Below are 26,047 nucleotides of genomic sequence, written 5' to 3' on the forward strand. Positions count from 1 at the left end.
GAACAGCACAACTGCAAAAGAGCACACTGTCTACTAAAGTCACTCCCTCAGCAGTCAGGGTGCTTTTCAAAGCCATCCCGTTTGTGAGTTACTACCCAAAACTTTACCCACCTGGCCTGAGAAAGGAAGGACCCAAACTAAAGCTCTCTGTATCAAAGTGCCTATTCTCCACATTGGTTGAAAAGTTTGCAGTTTGTCACAAGCGGTGCTCTGTTGGCAAACAAGTCAACTTTGTATGTTTTCTTAAACTGTGTGCTTGGGGGACGTGCTTCACATCGAGGCGTTTGGCTAATCTGTCACTAAGTGAAACTCTGTTACTTGGTAAACCAATGCATGCAGTAAGCTTTTCATGTCAATCCTGCCTCTATCAAACCAACTGTTAAAATGACTTGTTCACTCACTCAACATTTTACTGTTAAAAAACACAATTTTGACCGTTTCAGCCACCAGTGACTTGCTATTAAATATAAATTAACAGGTACACATATTTTTATCTATCCATCTTCTGTGCCGCTTATCCTCAATAGAGTATGCTGGAACCTATCCCAGCTGACTTCAGGCTAGAGGCAGGGTACACCCTGGTCTGGTCGCCAGTCAATCCACATATTTTTAACAGGATGAAAAGACATGAGTTAGGTTATCTGCCCCAATCACAATGTATGGCCAACTTCCACCCATCCACCTTCTTACGCTTGTCCGAGGAGCCGAGAAGCCCAGACTTCGCTCACCATGGCTACTTAGTCCTGCTCATCCCAGCTGGTCCAGAGGTGCTCCTAGGCAAGTTGAGAAACTTAGTCTCTTCAACATGCCCTGGGTCTTCCCCGAGGCCTCATACTGGTACAAAGTGCCCTGAACACCTCCCCAGTGTGGCCTCCGGGAGGCCTGAGCCTTCTCATCTGGCTCCTCTCAATGCCGAGGAGCAGCGACTCTCCTAGTGCTTCCCACCCTCTCTGTAAGGGAGGAGGACCTCGCCACCCTATGGAGGTAAACTCATTTTGGCCGCTTGTACCCCCGACCTTTCGGTCACTTCCCAAAGCTCATGACCATACATGAGCGTAGGAACGTAGATCGACCGAATGGCCAATTTTTGTAATTTTTATTTTCTTCCAGCGCCCAAATATTCCAGCTCATGTCAGCCAAGTGACTCCTCTCCTTATGGTTCACATATTACATAAACTCATAAGATTATGTGTAAATTGATCTTTTCAATTTTCCATCATAACTCAAAATGTGCAAATGTCTCTGAAAGTGCCTGTTGTATTGACTGACTGAATGACATTTAATTTGGTATTTCTGAATGTACTGTATCGTGCAGTGAAAAGGTCTTCCGCCACCATTAGATGTTTTTAGCAATACTTTAATGACTGCATAAGATGTCACTTAAAAGTGTGCAGACATCTGCCAAGGTACAAACTGTTAACAAAATTAAGAAAAACGACAATTGTGCAGTGTGTTTGTGTTATTTTTTTTGTTAGGAGTCTACAGGCTACTTCTTGATTCATGGAAGATGACATATGACAGTGGGTGCCATTATGATTTGAGGGGCAAAATAACATCTTGTGCAGTACAAATTATTCAATTTATACATTCCATGGAATACAATGTATTATTCCATATAATATTCAGTGTAATAATAAATTTAAAAAAAATTTGATCACATCACTGTATTAGCTACGGTGGCCGACAGTGGCAAAACGCGTGACAAATTTGTGTCAATGTCCAAAACCAAAAACACCATAAAAGAAATGCAACAGAGAAATGCTAAATGCTGCAGAATCAAAAACAAAAGCAAAAGAAAAATGCTGCAAATGCCAAAAACACCCAAAACAACTGCATGAGAGACATGCAGCAAGTTCACCGAACAAAACAAACGTTCGGCTGCCAGGGGAGCCACACCTGAGTGATGTCTGTCTTTAAAGACATGAGTGGGATGCACAGAAGAAAGTTGGCTGAGGTGGAATAAATCTGTAAATGTTTTATTTGTCTTTGATAAACACTTGGATGTAATATTTTACAATATTATAGAGCAACCATTTTCCAGCTAATGTTAGCCTTATAATGAGACCAATATCCCCCAAAACCAGTGGTGTGCAGTCAGGGCCAGTAAGGCCTTATCTGCTATCAGAAGCACTGACCAACATTTCAAACTTAAATTTGTTCCGTTAAATTATATCAATTTATCCCCAAAAGCCCATTATCTTCATTTCGTGCAGTGCTTCCAGTAGTTTATGTTGGATTTTTTTTTTTGGTCCAATCAGATTTCAGCTTCTATGTGTTGCCATATCAATGTAATCTGACTCAAATCTGACTGAGGAGGAGGACATTGACATCTCTGGCAAGTAGATGTCCATCTATCTTCTATGCTTATCCTCACTAGGGTCACGGGGATATGCTGGAACCTATCCCAGTTGGGCGAAAGGCAGGGGTACACCCTGGACTGGTCGCCAGTCAATTGTATATTGTACATATAGACAACCATTCACACTCACATTCATACCTAGGGACAATTTAGGATCACCAATTAACCCAACATGCATGTTTTGGGAATGTGGGAGGAAACCGGAGTACCTGGAGAAAACGCATATGCGGAGAGAACATGCAAATGGAGATTCGGACCCAAGTCTTCCAGATCTCTTGACTGTGTGGCCACCATGCTAACCACTAGGCCACCGTGCGGCCCCTGCGAGTAGATGTACTTTATATAAAAGGTTTTATATTTTTGTTATGTTAGATGCTATGGCACATATTTATTATCATTATTGTTTTGTTGTTTGATACTGGCTCTCACAGTGTCTGGTGAAAAAAAATATGGCTGAGCCACTGAAGGCCCTGGTGCCAAAACTATAACAGGACATCTATGGTCATCGTTACATCTTTGACATTATATCATTGTATATATCAACATCAGTGACGGGCAGGTGAGGTAGAGCCTTGAATAATTATAACATAAAAGTAATAATAATAATAATAATAATAATAATAATAATAACATAAAATGAATATAAATATGTGTCCATTAACTGTATTCTAAATATATTTTCTGTATGATTCCAATCATCTTGAACATTTTCCTAGGTAAAAACCGCTGAATTTTCACATTTTCTAATCAAATACAGAGCACAGACCAAAGATGAGGCTCCTGCGAGCATCCCTTCTCGGCTTAGTGCAGAAGACCTGCCTACCGTCTGAGTTGGATCTGAGTTGTTTCTGTTTGTCAGCACATGACCAATAATATAATGTTACAGAAACATGTATTATACACCATGACTTTGTACAGTCTTTCTTCAATGTCTTTAATGTAAGTGTGACATCATTATTCTTGCTAATCAGACGATATAACACAAAGAAATGTCATACATGGAGGTGCTCTGCAGTACTCGTCTCCTCCTGAAGGTGTGGGGGTGTGCGTGTGCTGGAAGGTGCTTGTTACTGCCATCCTTCCATAGAAAGGAAAAGACAGCTTTTTTTTGACAGAAGCAGCACCAGCTGAAGAGCAGCAAGTCAAATGCATTAAATAGATTTTTATGTTCTGTTGAAGGAATTCATTAATTTGACGGCCAAGACAGAGGCTTATATACCCAAGCTCACCAAGAGGTGATCAGACTTTTACAACAAAGTATCAGAACTTTCCTGGAGAAGGATGGTCCATGTACTTTGAGATAAGACCACAAATGTTTTTTTAGTTACCAGTATAAATAAATAAATGGCACTATGAAGTATTTGAAAACATTGTTTTAACCAAGTGGATTACCATCTTCTTTTTGTTGTTATCCTCTTAATGAGAAACTTTTATTCACATAAAAACAAAAATAAAAAAATTCAAAGGTGTCAGTGCCTCAGCAGCCACAAACCTCATTGCACATTACTGACTGGCATGAGCTCTCATTTTGAAAAAATACTTATTGGTCATGTCAGAGGGTTGTTTGATTAAATGCAGTTCATACCAATTGTTTGTTTCAGCATTGTAAATATGATAATGGGTACTTGTTGTCAATAAAGATTAGTGTTCTTTTAATTATTTGGACAATTAAGTATTTTTGACTGAAAACATATTTTTTTGTGTATAAAAATCTCTAGTTTGGTTTTGATATTTTCACAGTTAGTGGGAAAGGGCAGATTACCATCTACTCAGATTGCTGGGCCCTTGTAGAGATCCATGAGGCCAATTTAATCTGTACTTGAATAATCCCAGGAGCAGTAAAATCTATCAAAACCAGCGCTATTAAAGTTGAACCTCATGGTATTGATAACTGTGCTAATCCTGTAAAGGATGGAAGATCCACAGTTCAAGGGTTGCAAAGTTCTCAATCAAGAGCCAGCCATGATGCACCCTGATGGGGGCACCCCACCCCTGGAACTCCCTGGAGGCCCTAATAAATGTGGGTCACATGGAGCTTTGTGTGTGAGCGTGTGCAAGTGAATGTCTGTGTGTGCTCAAGACAGTCAACTCACAGACGGCATTCAGATAATGATGAAAATATATCTCAAAGCATGCAGTCAAGCATGACGAGGAGCACCCTCAAGATGTAAACCTATCCTAGTGAGATACAAACAAAAACCAACAGAAACACAATAAAATAGAGTACAAGTAATGTGGGTAAGATAATACAGTATGTAGGTTCCACAAACATAAAACAAAAAACAAATCCAGAGTGGATTGTTTAACACTAACAGTGTCCCACTGAGCTGCTTGCCGTGCACTTGCACTGCGGTGCGGTTTCTAATATCCTGCCTTACAGATCCCGGTGACTGGGCCATGAATACTTCATGGATTTCCTGAAAACACAAAGCCCTGTGGAACTTGCAAGCAAAGTGTGTGGGTTCCTCTGCGGGTCACTGTGCCAAAGTGTCTCTGCGCTATATTTGCTCGACATCAACCTGTCTATCTGTGTAGCATGTGTGTGGTGGAGAGGTAGTGGTGTAAAAGAGCATTTGTATGCAGAAAGATGTCTGTATGTATACATTACATACGTATGTATGTGTGTATGCGCATATTTATGTGCAAATCTCTGTGTGTGCATTTAAGTGTGCATGGGGGGTGGACGCATGTGGTATGTATGTATCTATGCATGTATGCCCTGATAGGTAATTATGGTTATTTTATGAACCTGGTGCTTCGGGTGTGTGTGTGTGTGTGCGTGTGTATGTGTGTGGAGGTGAAATAACAATCTTTTCATACGATGTCACATGTTCACCTGCATGGACCAATGCTCAGCCTGCATGGAGAATGTATTCAGTGTACCAGAAGAATCATGATGTCTCACACTGGGCAGGGGTGGGGGAAGGGTGTGTGCGGCCGTGTGTGTGTGTGTGTGTGTGTGTGTATGTGTGTGTGTGTACATGTGAGAGAGACAAAGATGACCAAACACTAGCTGCAGACAATATGTTTTCCAGATTTCTTGTTTTTAGGGGGGCTGCAAAGGTCTTGCTGGAATGTAGGTTTAATAAATGGGATTCAATGAACAACTAAAATGCTTTTATTGTGAAAGTAAAATGGTGTCAAGACACTTGAAGAATAGGTGCGCAATGAATGTCTCTTTTTGCAGAACTTGACATATGGTGCACACATTTTCTCTCTCAATGTCAGATCCAACTCCTCGCATGCCGGCAAATTGCCACACCTCCCCTCATCTTCACCCTCATCAGCCCCCCCATTCTCGTTCCTCGTGTCCCCATCTCTTCCAATTCTCTCCTCTTTCTGAAAGTCATCTGCTCGCTAAGCAGTAAGCAACATCACGGGCCGCTTGCAGAAATGAGAGTATACAAATGATTTGTGACATAGGCGTCCCACTGGCGCCAGCCTCTGTGAGTCTGAGGAGGCGGGTGGAGGTTCATGTTGGGGAAGGGTGGGCGTTGAGGGGGACACTAATGTCACTTTCACCTTGTGTTTCCCTAGCAGGCCCATGATGATCATTTTTCCCCAATTTCATTGCAAATGTGTTTCAGGCAAGGGCCACCAAGAGAAGAGTGCGCTCAAGAGCGCATGAGGGAGAATGATGTTTGAGAACCATGCAGTCCACTTTGCTGTACCAAGTGGAAGGAGGGGGGTTGGGGTAAACAAGGGTGCATAAGGAGCGATGAAGCAAAAAAGAGAGGTGGGGGTGCATCTGCACAGTGACCTTTCTCTGATTCAATCTTGCTGATGAATCCTAATGAAGGATTTAATAAAATCACAGTTTACAATCTATCGCTGCATCAAAGCGTGCAATCCAATTCAAAACACATACCCATCTACATTTCCAATATTGCCACAAACAAATCAACGCCGACATACCCTTCGCCGTAAAATAAGTAAGCAACAAATGAATGTGTGAGTGGGAAGCCAGGAGAGAAAAATTGGACATGCTGGAGAGTGAGGGGCTGCGCATTCGTTCCAGCTGTAGCCTAATGTCACAACTAGTCATATTCATTTGGCCTTCTAATGAGGCTAAAGTCAACAAGGTGCAGCACACATGAGTGGAAAGGCTGCTGAGGATAATAACTAGAAATGGGCAGAGAGATAGACAACATCAAATCATAAACAACGACCAGCTACTAATAGGAAATAATTTCAAACGTAATAAAGTGCAGACTGACAATCACTATTACAAATAATACAAATGACAAGAACATTTGTATGTATTTTTTTATGCATTTAAGTTGGCGAAGTGAAGGAGGGACGCAAAACCAACCGCAACACAAAGTGAATCTTCTGCAACAGTGACATCTGCTGGTTAAAAACCAGAACTGCACAAACAACACGACCATTAGAATTTAGATAGATAAAACAGATTAGCTACATAGATTAGATAGATAGATATGATACAGTGTTAAGAGAGCATATTTTAGTTTAGTTTATGGCAGTAGTTAAATAGCCAAGCTTATTATATTATTATGATATTTCATAAATGGAATACATGAATCGATCTGCACAGTGATATCCAATTGCTGCCCCAAAGCTGCGTGGATCTCCTAATAGGATAGAAGTGCTGTGTATTGCTGGGTAAAAATGAAAGTGTGACTGAAAAGTCCCTCCATGCACCATTTGAGTGCCACTACCAGAATTTCCCTGCTACATCTGCACAGTTGGTTAATGAATAACACTCCAACTCCATCTGCATGGCATTCACATGAATGGGACCAAAGCCACACTACGCATATAAAATAATAGAAAAGCGGGGATCTCAGAGGAATAGGTACATTGATTGGATGTAAAATGTAGGGTCTGACTGGCACCTGCATCTGAACAGCTGTGATTTCTCTCTGATTAGACTTCAAATTGCAATTACTCTCTGTATCAATATCACACGTTAATGAGACAATTTGTGGCAGAATACCAATCTACGTTAGCTGTGCTGTGCATGGTTTAGTATGAAAATATGTGCTTGTTTCTCCAGAAGGCCGAGTTGATCATGGTGCCGGGCGACAGCTGCGCTACAAATCAGAGCCCATTTACTGGTGACAGAGTCATTAAAGCCTGCTCATCTCATAAAACACAATGCACATGGTCAAATACTACTCACTCCATTCACACTCATAACTCAATCTACTGGGCACACGCTCGCACAAAACCCCTCACAAAGTTAAACTGAGCATGTAAACTAGGATGGTCATGAAATGCTAATCACGATAATGTCACAGAGGTACAGATGAATATTTGGTTCAATATCACCATTACTAGTTTCACACTATGTATGATTATGGGGTTTTCACCACAAAGCACAGGTAGGCTATACAGTATTCTTATTTCTATGTCACCAATTGACAATGTTTCAAATTGGACAACACTGCATCTGCTATCTCTGAAAACATGGACGGATGGATGGATATAATAATAAATAAATTAATTCAATTATATCAGACATTGTGGTTCTCAGCATTCTGCTGTGAAACTGCACTGAATTATACTGAGAGGTACTGTACGGGAATCCTTTGTTTATCGTTAATTGGTTCCAGACCTGACTGTGATAAGTGAATTTCCACAAAGTAGAACCCTGATTTATAAATGGAATATTTTCGTAGTTAGAGCACACAAAACCTGTTTACGACCTTCTATATATGGTGTTCAACATTATTAGAGCCCTCTAGACATGAAATAACATCCCTATAGTCACCTTTACACTCATATTACCCAATATAGTAGAAATAATTAAAAAATGAGCCATTTAAGACATAAATAAGAATTGCTTGCTTGTGTGTGTTGCAATAAATGTGGTCCGGACATGTGCAGGAGTGGAAGTGACATCGGGGTTTCAGCGTTAAGTTTTAGTTTCGAGTGGATTATGGCCGCAACAGCAGCTTGTGTTATTACTATGATTATGACTATTATGATTATTATGTTATTATTATTGTGCCTGTTGTGAGATCATTGATCGTAAAGATAAATGTAGCCATTTTGTTTATACCGACTTTAAAAGGAAAACTGCACTTTTTTTGGAATTTTGTCCATCATGCACAATCCTTATTTGAAACATGAACACATCGTCGCAATGGGTGCCTCCCATGACGTGCAATGTTAGCGGGCTCATGCTAACTTGTTAGAACGCACAGAAAAAAGAAAGAAACATGTGTTCATGTTTCACATAAGAATTGTGGATGATGGGCAAAATTTTAAAAAAAAGTGCAGTTTTCCTTTAAAGGCAGACCATCAAGCATCAATATACAGTATTTACTAAGTAGTAACTTATCTTGATCAGGTCTGTGGTGAATGGCACACTCCCATAAGGTTTATTAGCTATGTGGGTGCGCATACGTAGCAACAGCTAGGCTAAGTCAATGCAGCACTACAGTATACACACACACCAGCGTCAAAGATGACACTTTCAACTTCATACCCACAAGACAACATTTAATATCAAAATATCTGACTGCTCACATAACAAAAAGACTTATTATTCTATATAGTTTGTCCCCAATGTTGCCCATTCCCTCACACATATAAATGTAAAATCTTATACCTTATATCTTATACCAATAATACCCCTGCCAATGTTATTTACCGACTTTTCCTCTGAGGAAGAATAAGACGTTTAAACGCACTGGTTTATGGCTTCATCTTTGACAGCTGTACCAAGCTATTGATCAGTGCACTGCTTTACAGATGGAGTTGAAATGTTATTGACTAATTAAAACTTATGGTAATAAACATTTATGGAAATTTACAGTCATTAACACAACTGGAAATTTGCTAACATCTTGCAGCATATGCTTGGTTGATACGCACCCAGGTTTTTTGCTAATTTATTTGGCTTTCTACATTGCCCTGTGCATCTCCTCGACCCATGCACACAATACACAAATTAGTGAAAGAATATTGAAGCCACACTCTGCACGCATTTTGCATAGCACCATCATATGCACAGATCATCTCAAATTCTCTATGTTAAAACAGGACTATACTGATGCCACAAACACAGCAACTGACCTATAGAGTACTATAGTTCTATAGAATACTATAGAGTATTAGTTATATTAGTTGTAAATAAATGTTACTTATTATACTGAAGTTTAAGTAGTAAAAAAAAAAAAGGGCTCCAAGGGCTCAGTGTTGGGGTACTGGTCGGGAATCAAACTCACACCGTGAAAGGCAGCAGCATATACCACTACACTACCAGTCCAAATAATTGATTACAGTACTATAAAAAAAAACTACAATATCATTTCAAATGATTCATTGTCATTCTTGCAGAAAGTGTACTAACCTTTAATATTTCCAAAATTCAGATTCGGATATGTCTCGCCCCTTTGCAACTCTATTTACAGCATTTAGTGTAGGCCTGTCCAAACTTTTTCCACCGAGGGCCACATACTGAAAATCAAAGGGTGCTGGGGCCACTTTGATATTTGTATGTATCTTTTAATTTTGTAATTATTCAATTATTAATTCACTCCTCAGTCACACACTGGTGGTAGTAATCTACCTCTGTAGCCACAGCTGCCCTTGGGTAGACCGACGGAAAGGTTGCTGACAATTCGTCCCTACGGCCTCTCCGACCACCACCGGACATTCAGTGTGGGCAGCGCTGGATGCAAGGCAAGTGTCTGGCTCAAGGACAAAACCAACTTCAACCAAAAAACAGATGGAAAACAGATACTTGGCACGTAGTACGTATAATGGCAAACTATACAGTATTGTAAGAAAATGTGAGAAAACATGACAATGTGTAAGAAAACAGTCAACAAACATTACGGCTTCCCAGCCTTTCCTATCTCCTCCTCCCCTGGCACAAGCAAGTGCACACCATTTATGGTACGTAAGCGCACACATCCACCTGTGCCCAGTGACCACACCCCTCTACACCTGTTCAGATTAAACACAGGGCTCCTCGCCAAACTTATAACCTGTCTCCTATAACACCTGTGCAGTGGTCACTGCTATTTTTCACCACAGATATGCAACTTCAGTTGCAACTAAGTTACCATCAAACTTCACAAACAAACTATTTGCCCCATTGGCTGGACAGGAAAAAGACACCTCTCAAACTTGTGTTAACCATGTAAATTATTTACTTAATTTAAAGCAGTGGTTCTCAATTATTTTCTGCCATGCCCACCACCAGGGGACTGAAATGTCTTCACACACCCCCCCCGGATTTGAAATACTATTGAGAAACTCATATGTATACTATTTATCTTTCTGTACTGTACAGACTGAACTCGGAACTGAAAAAAAATGCAACAAATGGAGAGCTGTGAAGCATACAAGCATATTCAAGAGTCAAATTGCATGCTGAGCACCATAAATCTGTACACGTTGGCAGGTCTGCAGTGCCACTGAAAATACTCCCTGCCTCTCTCTCATGTTCATGTCTGTGAGTGACAGACATGAACGGTAGTTATTTTAATAGGGTGAAACGGAAAATGTACAACATTTGTTGTACAACCTGTTGTTTTAAACCACTATTAATAACATATGCTAGCTGGTAGTGGTTGAAAAAAAATGCAATTTTGAGCATCCAGTTGCATACAGTCCCTTTAATATGCAATTGATGTCTATCTATAGGGTTCACAAGACATAAGGAATAATGCTTATGTATGTGAATGATGTTGTTCTATCTGAAAAATGTGCTGTGAACTAAAACGGAGATAAGTTGGAGAGGAGGGAACACTTTCTGATCACATATATATTTCACATTTGCAAATGGCTCGTAACAAAATAACAGAATCATTTCCAGCTTGTGCAGCGCTGCATTCTTACCTTTTTCAGAGAACTTGCAATCTTTCATGACCTGGTCGCAGTGAAAGAGTGGGAGAAAAGTGATTGGTGACCTGCTGCCTTCATACATCACCATGTGCCTGGAGAAAAATAAAATACGAGCATTTACTGAAAGACTTCTAAACAAATTCATAGTTTTGTTTCGAATTCACGCAAACAACATCAAAGTGCAAAATCCTGTCATGTAAACAATGATGTGTAACAATAATGCATAACAGGAAAAAAATAACTTACCGAGGCATAAAAGCATCAAATGAACTCTGACAGCAGGTTAGACTTTTAAGAAAAGTCCCAAATGGTCCTGCACAACTTTCTGCTGTGTGTTTGGAATGACTGAAGAAATCCCAGATGACAAGGTCACAAAGCAAAGAGGTTCATCTTCACTTAAAAAAATGCTTGTGGTTTTGTTGCCACTTACGCATTCAGGACAAGACACCACAATGCTATCCATTCAAAATATAACTGGGGGCCTTAACTACACTGAGCATGTGCTGTGAAAAAACACATCACACACGTATTATCATACAAACCTAGTCTCTTCTGTACACTGCAGGAACATAAATATTACTGAATAAGATCGGGTTTATAGTGAATCTGCTGAGAAGAGGAAATCTCCCCTATCAAGCGCGATAGTAGTCCAGCAGGAAAAAGTTCAAAGTCATTGTCATTGTTTAGTAAAATGTCATGCCTGGGGAGCCATTCTAGCAGTTGCAGAGAGTTCACCATTGTCCTTCTGTGTTAGTCTTCATTTATCCCCTCACAGCCAGCTCTTGTTTTCTCTGAAGTGACCACTTTCCAGCATAGCACAGCAGTAAAAAAAAAAAAAGTCACAAGATCAGCTTAAGGCCATGTTCAAAATCGCTTTTTATCACTTAAAAAAACACTAAGGCATGGTGCATCCAAAAAATGTGTGAATGGAGCTATTCTCCGTGAGAATGTGGCACAGAAGCCATGAGCATCTGTTCCCAGCCTTGTGAAAATACTGTAGCTCAATAGAAAGCGTGAATGGCAATTGGGCCCCAAATATCAACACTCACCTGGATATTGCCAGTTGAAGTTCGTTGGCTACTGGAATATGTGAAGACAGGTGTGGAATTGCAGTGATTTCACTAAACAAACAAAGAGTAGAACACCTACAATTCAAACACGGGCACATCATGAAAAGTCACATCCCATTTGCCAGAATTTGAATACAACACAAATGAAAGTGTCAGTGTGTCTTCAACTGGATTGAGTCACGTTGTTTTAAATTACTTTCAGTTTGAAACAAATAACAAATGTGTTTGTTGGTTGCTTTGCTTTATGATCTTAATTCATGCAACATTTACAGGATGATTTACAGTAAATAGTGGGTGGCTCAACAGGTTTCATTGACAACGAAGAAAGTCTGCCCTCTTCTGAATGGAGGCTTTAAATGCAGCATTTTCCTGACAAAAAGGAGAAGTACAGTACTATGCTCATCAGATAAAAGGTCCAAATGCGGAAGAAAGGTTTTGATTTACGAATTGGCTTGTGACTCATGTTCAACAATCAATTTAGTTTTGTTTTCATTTTCTCCCCGGGCTTTTATGGTCGTGTTTCAGATCTAATACACATGGACAGTACATCCAAATTTGCTAGTAAACGTATGGATCTACTATAGTGGTCAACACAGTTATTTTGTTTGTGGGTTTTGGTTGCTCTCATTTTTCAAAGTTTATGATTCCTACCTGATATGTGTTGAAGCAACATATAAACAACACAGCAGGCCGTTGAACACCGTGAAAGCAACCCAAAACAGAGAAACAACAAAGTTTACAACAACAACAAAGTTTCTAACGTCTCCGCGCTGCGCGTTTATAACGACATCCAGGACCCTCCCTCGCGCTCCCCTATTGGCTACTCCCCCTGCACCTGTGTGCCCTTTCCACCAATCACACGCTTGGATTCAGTGTGCCCAAGATGGCGGCTTCCATCGGCTCTTATTATCCCTGTCGTTGCTTTTAAACGATTAACAGTGTTTTATCGGTAGTGTAAACTCATGCCAAGGCGGGACAGACAGAGAGCTGACAGGACCTGAGTCGTCGCCAATGACTGGCATAAGCGGTTTCCTCATGGTTGACCTGTGCAGGGAGCCGGTCTTGGTGTCGACTTGAGGGAGGGCTGTCATATCCGAGTATGGCCACTGAAAACAGGATCAATTTTTGGAGGAAAAACGCAAAGGTTCCCGGAAGGTAGGACTTTCCCTACTTGCTCTTACTGATATTAATGTTGGGTAAAAGACCTTTGAGAACAACGCATTGGCTTGTACCATCCCAGTAAAGTGTAGACAAGAACATAATCTTAACATTTAACGTCCATTATCTAAGTGAAAGTACATCATGGCAGCGAATGAGCTGTCATTGTTGTGGATTAAATGTTTTTTCTACCTATGTTGTCAATATTTGTCTGATTATATTGAATAGATGTTCCTGGGTTTCGGTGTCAGACGTCCATCTATCTCTGCGGGTTCTGTCGCTCAGAACCAGATAGGTATCTGTTAGTACTTGCGTGTAGCCCCGCCATATGTTCCTTGTGCTTGCCGGCGGGGCGCTAGCACAGGCTAACTGGCTCTGGCTAAATAGTTCTGCCAATTAGCATTAGCCGACTAGCACCTGCCTCCAAACAGTGGCTACGTGGTGAATGTCACTGTAACGGCATGTCAGTTGAAATCACAGCGATTATGTATCACCATTTACTGATCGAAGTAGCCAACATTATGACCGTCTGCATTTATTTTCAGAGGCCTTCTGTATTTGTAATTTAACCCTTCTGAAACCAGGTTAGCGTGTGAACTGGAATATATCTAATTAATAATCTTAATCATTATTTATTTTATTTTTACAATATGCTGAGAGTAGTAAAAAAAAAACAAGGTGTGGGCTGAAAATGGCCCCCAGGCTGTACTTTTCACACCCCTGACACAGACCTTTTAAATAATCTTGAAAGGTACTTTGTACAAGTATCATTAACATGGTTACATTATGGAAGACAGTTTAATTGTTGTGTACTTTATGTTATACTGTAGTAGTTTCCAATCTGAGTGTGTGTCAAAACAAACTATAATGAAGCTATGGCAAGGCTGCTGAGGTCTGATGGACAGTATGGCGGAAGCATGTTTTCCTCCAAGTGTTAGAGAAGAAGTCTGCTCTTGACCGGCATCCTTTTTCTCTGCCTGCACAGTCGTGACAGTTAGTCGAAAAGCAAACTGAGAGGATCTGTACTAAGAGGGTTTTGCTGTCTTTGTGACACACACGTAATCTCACCACAACCGATGTAAGTGTAAATGCTGGATACCTAAATAGCCTATACATTAGAGCTGCAACAAGTACTCAATGAATCAAACATTAATCGATTATGCAAATAATTTACAACTCTTTTAGTATTCAATTGAATGTTTCTGATTTAAGCCTGTGAAATGTGAATATTTTTTATTTCCTTCGTCATCTATGAAAGCAGACCTATTATCTTTGGTATTTTAGGCAAAACAAGATATTCACCCACATCAGCTTTGACTTTGAAAAACAGTGATCTGCGTTTTCAACTCTTTTCTGATATGTTGCGGACCAAACCGCTACCTGCTTGTGTTTGGTTCATATCGACTTGGTCCGTCTAGGGCCTGACCCATTGATTAAGCAGAGCAACAAGCTTCAGGTTAATCAATTATGAAAGTAATTGTTAGTTGCAGGTCGACTATACATTATGTTTGAATGGGGAAACCAGCAGCTACAGCAGTTTACTGTTCTTGGCTTGCTCCTGATAAAACAAGTCTGACAGACTCTGGTGTTGTCAGATAATGAGCCAGCCCAGTTCTCAGCCAGCAGCTTTACTTTCAGTTGACTTATGCAAACGACGACGACACAAACACAAACGAACCAGCTTGTCATCCTCACAGTGAAAGCAAACCTCTGCCAAAACCACTCTCTAAGTGGAGACATACTGCATTGACTGTGAAGGATTATTGATCATATTAGAATTGTTTGTGTGCATGTACAAGTGAACAGAATTCAAAAAATAGGATTAACTAAAAATGATGTGAGTGTATCCTTTTAGGTTGGACCTTTTGAGTTTTTGGACTGGTTGGGTTTTTTTTTTTTAAGTTTCACTATCTGTCAAACAATAAATCAAAGAGTTGATCAGGTACTGTATACGTATAATCCAGTGCCTGTTAACTTTCCTCTGAATGATAGTTGATGAGAGCCCTCAGCCATTACTCATAGAATGAGCACAGAAGAAAAAGTAGTTATGATTTTGTAGGCATATGTAGTTCACATGTGGTCTCCTTCAGTGTGCAGCCTGTTTATGGAGCACAGCATCCTCCTCTGGACCCACGACTGCGACGCTTGTAAGTGCTCATAGGCCGTGGACTGCATGCTATCATGTCGTCCGCATGGATGCCTTTCATTTCCTTCAGTTTGGTTTGGTCTGCAGCCAGATCATTTCATTTCCCGCTTTATTTTTACCACATTTATGCAGTATATTTACGTTGTGTGATTGTATTCTACCCACGCCACCTGTCAATTCAAAAGCTAATGGTTTGTTTCTTGTCGTTTCCTTGCCTTTGCTGATGCAGGTATCCCAAAGACACAAAGCTGAAGTTCAACAATCTCAAGTCTAAAAAGACGTCAAGCTTTCATGAGTTTGCTCGCAGCACGAACGATGCTTGGGACATTGATGACGATGAGGAAGATGACGATTTCCTTGCTGGCCCTGCCCTCTGTTCTTCCCTGCCATCTGGCGCACACTCAGCATTCACTCAGAAGCAGGTAGCTTCGTGATGTTATGCCTGAGCACTTATTGTTTCTAATGCATTTATAGAAGAAGCTTGTGTCCTTCTTTCAGCTCTTGATGTGCTTTCATTTAGAGCAGTCGCAACGTATGAACTACAATAAATCCCACAGCAATTTTCAGTGACCGAATAAGGAAATGTAACTGATCTGCTACTTCTTTTCTGCTGCGCAGCAAGACATGTCTGGGGTCACACATAGTGGAATGTCACACTCAACAGAGGAGGACACCGAGCACAAGCATGTCAATGGCAAAGTTGTCAAGTCAAACAGCGAGGTCCACCTCTGCACGTCCTCAGGTAGGAGACTGATATCGTGCTGAAGGTCCTTATGCGTGACTAACCATTGAGCAGCTTATCAAGTGACTCATAGGGAAGGTAATGAGAGACTTCAGGTTGTTAGGATTACATCTGGCATTTTATTTAGAGTCTTTAAAATGGATAGAAAATCATTACACCCATGCAAACCCATGATAGTGACCAAACTGCTTGTTGCTTAGACTATGCAAACAGAAGGGAATGGTGTATACTTGTATATACTTTATGCCTCAAAGGCTACAACAATTTCCTACAGATGCATTTCAAGTGCATCCTCTGAGGGTCAACACAATTTGTTCCAGTATACTGGTCAACCTCCAGTTTCTTCATATTATTATTGCATTAACCGCCCTGGCAACATTTAAACATTCTTAACAATATGATTACCACTGTTAATATAAAAGTGTAGTGCTTTTTTTATGCATGATTAACCTGCACACGTCCTGTTTAACCCTCGGCGCACAGCGTAGTTTGAGGAAATGCAGCAGTGTGGCAGCTGATGTTGAGCCACAAGCGGGAACAAATATTGGGCAGAAATTGACAAAGAAAAGGGTATTTTGAATGGAAAGTTATTTGTATCTATTGTCTCTGTGAATTGAGTTGTTACGGAGTACATCCACTCTCAAATGCCAGAGAGAAGGTACTGGAGCACTGCAGGTATTTTTTATTGTCATTTTTACAGCGCTAGCTTGGCATATGAGTGTTTTTTGGATGCGACCCGTCTGTAGGCGGATTTTTTTACTTGCGAGCTAAAATTTTGGTTACGAGCTGCCAGCAGGCATAGCCCGAGGACCGCTATTTGGGGGCTTGTGTCAATGTGACAAAGGCAGAGTTGAGCAAGTGCACACACACCGCTCAATGAGATGGCAGCAAAGGCTCACGAGGGAATTCATTAGCATTATTATTATTTATTAGTGATTCGTGAGCATTTGTGCTTGAACTGGTGTGTTTGTCAAAGATGACAAAATAAGATTTGCATGTGTAGAGACCCGGGGATGTCATACTTTCACGTCGCTGAAGTCGCCAGTCTAAGAAAAGTGTGAAAAATGTGTGCATCAAAGAGGCTTTGTGAAGTATAAGCTATAGCCTGACTGGACTACAGTATATGGGCACAGTCCTGGTTCTGTCAACTACTGACTGTTCTTGAGCATTCTGTTTTTTGTAAGTTTTTATATTGTATATGTATGTATTTATATGTATTTATTTTTCTAACACCCTGTTTTCATTTCCCTTAGTTGTTGGGTGTTTTTGCAAACCTTTATTTGTAATGTTAGTCAAAATTATATTTTGTGAGATTCTTTGATTGAAGCTCCCCGCGCACGTGTGGGTTTTCTCTGGGTACTCTGGCTTCCTCCCGCATTCCAAAAATATGCATGTTAGGTTAATTGGCGACTCTAAATTGTCCATAGGGATGAATGTGAGTGTGAATGGTTGTTTGTCTATATGATTCAAGATTCAAGAGGTTTTTTTGTCATATGCACAGTAAAACAGGTAGTTCTGCTATGCAATGAAATTCTTTTTCTGTTCATTCTCCCAAAAAAAGAAAGAAAAACACAAGAAAATTAATAAGAACATGTGCCCTGCAATTGACTGGAGACCAGTCCAGGGTATACTCTGCCTCTCGCCTAAAGTCAGCTGGGATAGGCTCCAGCATACGCCCGACCCTACTGAGGATAAGCGGCGTAGAAGATAGATGGATGGATGGATGGATATTTGATTGAAGAGAATGATATGTGAGTGAATGACAGTTTACCATTACATAGCGCAAGTTACCATTACATAGCGCAAAATGGTGCGCACTCTCAGACAGTGTCACTCTCTACATTTCAAAAGAAATGCAACCAAAGACGACATTTCGGGGAATTCTAGAAATGTTTGACAGACAGTACGAATTGTCTGGGAAAACATACATGTACTGTACATGTCATAAACAGCAATTCTTCAGCCGTATAACCGAGTGAAAGAAGGCATGTTGAAGGACAACAGAAACACTGCATTTTACTCCACCACAACAAGATTTGTGGTCCAGCTCAAATATGATCGCCCTTCATTAGTTTAACAATACACAACATAACTACATGTGTGTGTGTGTTTTTTTTTTCTTAACAGAGAAAGGGTCTATTTTTTGGTTTTTGGATATGATTGTGATATTTAAGTGCAGTTTTTGCTAAAAGAGGCTGAGAGTCCATTTTATTTTCATTCGTTTTTTGTCTTTTTTTGTTTTTATTATGTTGTTTGTCTATTAAATTTATTTAAAAGTTCTTGACATTCCCGTTACAAAATTTACGTCTATTGCTTTTGATACGATGTACAAATAATTAATGAAAAAATGGTCTCAAAAATGTTGTCAATAATATGGATTATCGACAATAATTTGTAGGGCGGTTTTCGCCCAGCAAAATTTGTTACAGTGATGTGCCTATACTGGGGTGTGTATTAAGTTGATTTAGCAATGTGTGCTGAAAATGTCTCGCATCTCACATGCCCTCTGATACAACATCTTCTTGGATATTTTCAATTTGCTTGTGTGGCCTTCGACAGTTCGATCCACACTTCAGAAGCAGCAGTCTCTCCCGGTTCGGCCCATCATCCCACTGGTGGCACGCATTTCAGACCAGAACGCATCAGGAGCCCCTCCCATGACGGTGAGGGAGAAGAGCCGGCTGGACAAATTCAAGCAGCTGCTGGCTAGTGCCAACACTGACCTTGGTAGGACACAGCGCATATATGCATTTGGTAGAGAGTAGTAGTTGCTGTGATTGTACTAATTGTGTCTGTTCGTAATGGGTTTCAGAGGAACTCCGGAAGCACAGCTGGTCAGGTATACCAAGGGAAGTCCGTCCAATCACATGGAGGCTTCTCTCTGTAAGTTTCATTACACACAGTTCGGAAGTTCTATTCCATAATCCACTCTAATTGAGTCTGTTGACTAATTGAGTCCCCTTCTTCGCGTCTCCTCTCTTCTCCCTGCCAGGGTTACCTGCCGGCCAATAAGGAGCGCAGGGAGCTAGTTCTCAAAAGGAAGCGAGAAGAATACTTTGGCTTCATTGTTCAATATTATCACTCCAGAACAGATGAGCACTACAAAGATACATACCGACAGGTGATTTTACAGTTGACTGCTATTAACAGACAAAATACAGCGTACTATGATCTAAAAAGGAACCCTGGACATTAATTGTCCCCTTTCTGTAGATTCACATCGACATTCCAAGGACCAACCCTCTCATTCCATTGTTTCAGCAGCCCGTAGTGCAAGAGGTAAAAGCTGAATAAGCAATAAAACTGCTTCTCAGATCCTTTCCATTTATATTTTGGAGTTCTTTTGAGCAAACAGTGACAGACATGACACAACCTATACACAACCTGTGAAGATGTAGTGTTTAAACAAGAGTGTAGACACCAACTTTTAACACTCTGTATATTACATTGCTTTTTTTTCTTTATACTAAAATGTATTGGGCTTAAAGTGTACGTGTTAGCGCTTACATCTGTGATTGTCATTTTTTAACACATACTTTTTGTAAGTTTGACATGGACTTTATTTAGGATGTCTTTACAGGTAGTGTTGTCATCTCTTCCCTTCAGGTGTTTGAGCGTATTCTCTTCATCTGGGCAATTCGACACCCGGCCAGTGGTTATGTCCAGGGAATCAATGATCTAGTCACACCCTTTTTTGTTGTCTTCCTCTCTGAGTTTGTCAGTAAGTTGCCAGTGGGGAAATCGGACCTATTTGCTGTATACTGACTGTTTTTCTACTTCTTTTAATTATTTGTATTTCTTTATCCATTGTCAGTTAATATCAGTTTTTGGGTGTTACATTCTCACTTAGTCGTTATTTGTTCTTCCAGTGGAGGACATGGAGAACTTTGAGGTAGCTGCCCTGCCTCTGGACACTCAAAGAAACATTGAGGCTGACAGTTTCTGGTGTATGAGCAAGCTGCTGGACGGAATACAGGTCCGCACGCATATTTGTATGAGTCATTTTCTTAAAGTGTGCTTGGTTTGTGAAACTGCTGTTGTTTTAGGACAATTACACCTTTGCTCAGCCGGGAATCCAGAACAAAGTCAAAGCTTTAGAGGAGCTTGTCAGTCGGATTGACGGTAAGCCTGGTCTTTATTCATCCACTAGCTTTAAAACAGACCCACAATCCCAAAGTAAAACTTGAATCCACTGATTCTTCATCTACAAGCTAACTCATGCAGAAGGTGAAAGAACACACAATTTAAGTTATTGGTGTTAATGTGTGTCTGTCTCCAGAGGACATTCACAATCATTTCAAAAAGTATGAGGTGGAGTATTTACAGTTTGCGTTCCGCTGGATGAACAATCTGTTGATGAGGGAGCTGCCACTGCGTTGTACGATCCGTCTCTGGGACACCTACCAGGTGGAGTATGCACCATCTTCCAGGCTCTTAAAGGGATAGTTCGGATTTTTTGACATGAAGTAATAGATGTGAGTAGACTATACCCATAGTTACTTTTTTCCGTCTTATTTTGACTGCTTTCCAGATGAGTATAGCTCGTTTGATACCTGGAACAGCAGATCTCTTCAAAACATGTTTGTTTCCTCTGTCTTGGGCGTGGAGGAACGTAATCATTCTCGCTGAAGTGTGCGCTATGATGTGGATTTAACCAGGCCACTTATGTACACATCCAGTATACGGCAAGAAGCCAGAGTTGCCTGTGTGCATGACAGGAAAACGATGGAATATGTAGGTCGATTAAGACGTATTCTTGTTGTTAAAGCCCAGATAATTACAAATCCGCACTTTTTTTTTTTTTTTTTTTTTTTTTTAGATATTTTGTTATTTGACAATAACACTCTAGCGTAGCTGTCACATTCACTCTCTCGTCACAGTGATCGTCATCACATGTGTGGAACACATACACAGCAATGGATAAGCGTTAGCGCGCATTGATACCATCCATCCATCCATTTTCTATACCGCTTCTCCTCATTAGGGTCGCGGGCGCATTGATACCAACAGAGAAAAAATATCCCTGACCGATTGAGAGGTCTTACTTTTTTGTGGGCAACAGTTTTGTAATGCAAATGTTTTGAACGCATATTGTTTTGAGAAACAAAATGCTTATTTTAAAGGAACACGGCGCTTATTTTGGAATTTTGCCCATCATCCACAATCCTTATGTGAAACATGAACACATATGTCTTTCTCTTTTCTGTGCGTTTTAATGATATTGAAACAGATAAAAAGTGCAATCTCATTACCGCATGTATGGGACCTACTTATTCCTTCTATAAAGTTGTCTGAAAAAATCTCCAAAAAACGCCAACGCTCCATTTACATACAATGTGATGTGCATATTAATCAAGCTACAGCAACATTGTTATTATTATTATTATTGTTAACATTGTTACGCCGATCGAACTACACTACTGGCATATTGACACGTAGCCAAAACACACCAGCTAGCTATTACTAGCTTCACCACAGTCGCGAGTACCTCAGATACGACCAAAAGGTAAGGCTACATATTCGAGATGCCTCCACTGCTGCTGTGTTTTTATTTCCGAGTTTGGAAACGTTAGTAAGAGGTGTAGGCGTTCGTTTCTACGACGTTGCTATGTGAAATCAATGCGCCAAGCAAGGAAGTTCCGATATTGCTTAGAATGGCCGAAATACACAAAAGTCACTGTGGATGCACTACACTGCTGATGCGGATGTCATCCAACTTCATGTCAAAAAATCCAAACTATCGCCTCAAGTATATAGAGTCCCAAATGAGTGCAAACTTGCTCGAAAATGCACACTGCTGAATGTGTGTGTCGTATTTGGCTTCATCATCCTTCATTTGTCTTTTCACAGGCTGAAGCAGAAGGATTTTCCCACTTTCACTTGTACGTCTGCGCCGCATTCCTCATTGAATGGCGCAAAGAAATTCTCTCTATGGTTGACTTTCAGGTATGCTTGCCTTTTTAGTCACCATACTTAAAAAAATATATTCATTTTGAACCCCAAAGGCCATGGCTCGTTTACAGTAAACATGCCTTGGTCTTCCTGGCATTGTTTATTTATAGGATTTTTCCAGGCTTAAGTTCCCAGTAGACCAACTGACCTATTTATCATGCACAAAAAAAGACGAAAGTTTGAATATTGAATACAATCATTTGATTATACAGTTGTTTTTTAGTTGACGTCGGAAATTTACGCCACGATTTTGCCTCGGCTTGCGTGCATTCTCCAGTTAGCGTACGATATGGCACCCGTCTTGCTGTATTATTAATACACTGCTTGAGGCCAACTGTGGTCTTAATGAATTTTCTTATCAGCAAACATCCTTCCTTGTTAGCATCCTACAATTTTCATTGTACATGCATAAAATCATTTATAAATTCATATAAAAGGGATAAATGAACATTTAAGGTTACTTTTACCTTCATTGAAGACGTGACAGTTCCCAAAGACACGATGTGGCAGCGAGATCAACCACCACCATCTTCCTGTTTTCCCATGAGTGAATTCTTGAATTCAATCCTGTTCTTTGTCAAAATGCTTGCTCTTGCAACTTCCTTTGCCTCTATTTTGGGTTATTGAGGTGAGAAACACTATTGAATTCAAGGAATAACTTATGGTAAAACGAGAAGGTGGTGGTGGTTGATCTCGCTGCTGCTATGAAGTTGAAAATATTCTTTGCTCAGCCTTCCTTCTCCTCAGGTCACCCCACAGATTTTTAATGGCAAGTTCTGACTGGGTCATTTCCAAGTGTCTTTAGTTAGTATGTACGTTGGGTGACTGTTTGAATGTGCTGAAAGAGACTTTTGTGTTACATTTAAAAGAGATTTGCCAATCTGTGCAAGTATTACAAATGTGTAATCATGATTTTACACAGATTATAGCTGCTCCGGTGTTAAAGGGACTGTATGCAACTCACTCCAAATTAAATATTTTTGAAACCAAAAATATAATGTTAATGTCATGTTGTTATAATAGGCTATACATTCAGCAGTGGCTAATGTGAGTAGCTAAACCTTGCCAAATCACTATCCGTAGCCGACAACAAACATAACTAGCACACACGTGTGTGTTATGTCAGGCGTACCTTGCATACTTAAAGCAGGAAGAGGGCAGGATATCACTCTTCTCTATCAACATCTGCCCACTCGGCAGCCGAGGAGCCCGTTGCGTACAGTCCCTTTTAACCACCTGCACTTTTGAATGCCGTGCAGGATCAATGGGGTATCTTTCTAGCTGGCTTTCACATCAGGATTGATTTTCCTTTGCTCTTCAGGGCCTTCTTATACTACTGCAGAACCTTCCCACAATCCACTGGGGTAATGAAGAAGTAGGCCTCCTCTTGGCTGAAGCTTATAGACTGAAGTACATGTTTGCAGATGCTCCCAGTCACTACAAGAGATAGGCTTCCTATTCACAGCACATTCTGTGCTTAAAGATGTGAAGTCAAACTAGACTGACAGAAGTAGTCACTCGATTCTTCGACTCACTTCAACTCTCTTCGTCTCGGACGTTCCCTCAAAGACACTGATGTCTCTGAGGCTTCGGATTATCCCGCTAAAACAATCCCGAGAAAATGAGCCTCATGGTGAAGGTCACACTGGAGTACGGAGGTCCACACGGTGAATGAGGGCCGTCCTTGTTTGCAATTTGACACTGGACTGTTACACTATTACACTATAAAGCACATGCCTTTGCCATCTTGCTCCAGTCGTGCAACTGATTGTTTCTCCTGTCTAATGTATTTTCAGAAGAACATTTTGTGATGTAAAGGGATGATGAATGTCTGTGAGATCATCCTTGGTAAACACATTTTATTTTGTACTGATTTTGAAGTTATTGTTTTAAGGAGCTGCAGAGACATGGAGAAGTACAGTACAGTACTTTGATATAGTTTGAACAGTGGAAAGTTGTTATATAAATAAGGTCAAACCCGCGTCACTCCCAACTCCCCCTTTAGAAAAAAGTTGCTAGGTGTGATTAGAATGATCTGCACTACACAATCAGCCAATCCAACTTCTCTGCTTCAGAGAAAGGTCCACTTAATCTCAATACTAGGATCATTTACAGTCTCCTACTTTATTTCATTGTGTTTTCAGGTAAGTACAAAAAGTAGCAAAAAAAGATGGATGTTAACGGTATACTTTTAGCAAGGTGAAATTTAAGAAAGCATTTTCAGTTTGGCTGTGAATTTTAATGCCACACTGCTTGAGGGGAAATGCGGCACCAGGTTAATGTAGCTTTAGAAAAAAATAACCAATAAATAATATAGCTTTAGAACTCATTTCGAGCTTACTTTATCCTACAAGTAACACCAATTGGTTTAAATTGAATGTTTTAATATTTCAGTTAAGGTAGTCAAGCTATAGCGCATGTGCTTCCTTCAGGAATTGGTGTTTCATAGTTTTGACCCTTGATTCGATACACAGAAAAATAAATAATATTGATAATAGTTATTAGTAGATTAGTTTTCTCCAACAATATTGACTGTGTTGTGAGAGCAGCAGTCTTCTGTATGAGCAGCCATCCTGGTTTTGAATGATTCTATATACTTAATGATTTAGTCAGTGGTACTGAAGGACACTGGTGAGTATTCCAATTGTATTCAAAGTGCAACCCTGCTGTACTTCAAACAGTCCTGTGCAAGCAGTGCAGCTCAGGAGTATATGATGATGCCTTTGTGAAGATGTGCGCCTGTCTTTTGCGATGTAACATAAATGCTTCGTCATCTGTCCCGCTTTTTATGTCTCTGTTTGATTCAGACTGTTCCCTATTTGCAACATCGGAAATAATGAATGAGATTTGGGGATTGGTAGAGGAATAGGGGAGTTACCGCCCATGTATTCTTATTGCAGGAAACACATTATGAACATACATTTTGCATTTGGAAGATTTGACAATCATAAGCTTTGGTAATGATGTTTCCATAAATGGGAGTAGGTAATGTAGATCAACTAAATGCTTTGGCATGCTATCTCTAATGCCTGGATGCCTGGTTTGTGTGGCAGCTATATGACAAAATTGATGGTCAGGAATCATTTTTATTCCATTCTAATATGTCAATTCACCCATAATAAGGCAGAGCTACTGACTGAGTATTAACAGTAAATAAGGTGCTGATAATAGGTACTACCTTGTACCTAATTTGGGGCAGAAAATTGTCATCCATCAATATGTTTTTATTTTGTCACTTTTCTTTAGGCATGTTTTGTTTTTTTTAAGCGCTACAATATATTTACTTGCTTCTTCATTCCGGTACAATTTCACTCATGCATCTCTTCAAGGTATTGTTCTTTCCGTCTTTCTTTGTTTTTTTCATACTTGTTCAATACATGGCGTTGTTTTTAACTGATGACTAAAAAAAACGTGTTCATGGATGTGTGTTGTTGCTGTTTAATCAATATATGCCAAATCTTTCTTTGGGCCAAGGCAAGCTGGTTTAGAATGAGTCTGTAGACAGTTACTGCAGCCTTAAAGGGAGTATTTAATTATTACAGTATCTGCTGTATATTATTTTTGTTTATATTAAACGATTGTTATTTTTGTTTTGGGCAATCATGTCTGTGGTCGTCATTTATTTGTCTTGATATGTCCATCCATCCGTCCGTTTTCTGTTCCGCTTATCCTTATAAGGGTTGTGGGGGTATGCTGGAGCCTATCCCAGCTGACTTTAGGGCGAGAGGCGGGGTAAACCCTGGACTGGTCGCCAGCTAATCGCAGGGCACATACACTCCTGATCAAAATCTTAAGAC

The 26,047-nt window shown here is 40.2% G+C and overlaps 2 protein-coding genes across 8 annotated transcripts in view; one reads left to right on the plus strand and one right to left on the minus strand.

The window, feature by feature from the left end:
- The window catches only part of LOC129183056 (myelin transcription factor 1-like), a 117,071-nt gene extending 104,062 nt beyond the window's left edge, over positions 1–13,009 (minus strand). The window contains exons 1-3 of one of the 6 annotated variants that reach the window (XM_054779936.1): positions 12,904–13,009; positions 12,232–12,303; positions 11,177–11,274 (exon numbers count right to left, since the gene is read on the minus strand). In XM_054779936.1, coding sequence (XP_054635911.1) covers positions 11,177–11,270 — 94 coding nt within the window. In that variant the 5' untranslated portion in view covers positions 11,271–11,274; positions 12,232–12,303; positions 12,904–13,009. Of the gene's footprint in view, positions 1–11,176; positions 11,275–12,231; positions 12,304–12,903 lie in introns of those variants that run through there. The other 5 variants (XM_054779865.1, XM_054779893.1, XM_054779910.1 and 2 more) reach the window with 5 other exon arrangements.
- Positions 13,010–13,130: 121 nt separating this feature from the next.
- tbc1d22b (TBC1 domain family, member 22B) lies at positions 13,131–25,847 on the plus strand. 2 transcript variants are annotated; one of them, XM_054791058.1, is made up of 14 exons: positions 13,131–13,407; positions 15,501–15,557; positions 15,786–15,978; positions 16,175–16,298; positions 18,858–19,025; positions 19,111–19,181; positions 19,291–19,419; positions 19,512–19,577; positions 19,905–20,019; positions 20,168–20,274; positions 20,345–20,420; positions 20,578–20,705; positions 22,149–22,244; positions 23,572–25,847. In XM_054791058.1, the coding sequence occupies exons 1-14, from the start codon at positions 13,352–13,354 to the stop codon at positions 23,698–23,700; spliced, it is 1,515 nt and encodes a 504-aa protein (XP_054647033.1). In that variant the 5' UTR covers positions 13,131–13,351; the 3' UTR covers positions 23,701–25,847. The 2 variants fall into 2 exon arrangements, with proteins under 2 accessions (XP_054647033.1, XP_054647039.1); XM_054791064.1 differs by lacking the exon at positions 15,501–15,557.
- Positions 25,848–26,047: the final 200 nt, after the last annotated feature.

The sequence above is a fragment of the Dunckerocampus dactyliophorus genome, chromosome 1, assembly GCF_027744805.1.
Source record: "Dunckerocampus dactyliophorus isolate RoL2022-P2 chromosome 1, RoL_Ddac_1.1, whole genome shotgun sequence".
Taxonomy (NCBI): Eukaryota; Metazoa; Chordata; class Actinopteri; order Syngnathiformes; family Syngnathidae; genus Dunckerocampus; species Dunckerocampus dactyliophorus.

Excerpts from the sequence above, each read along its gene's own strand:
- tbc1d22b (XM_054791058.1), top strand. The coding sequence starts at position 13,352 with ATGGCCACTGAAAACAGGATCAATTTTTGGAGGAAAAACGCAAAGGTT. Across the intron at positions 15,558-15,785 it reads GACCCACGACTGCGACGCTT|GTATCCCAAAGACACAAAGC; the intron begins GTAAGTGCTCAT and ends TTGCTGATGCAG. Across the intron at positions 22,245-23,571 it reads TCTCTATGGTTGACTTTCAG|GGCCTTCTTATACTACTGCA; the intron begins GTATGCTTGCCT and ends TTTGCTCTTCAG.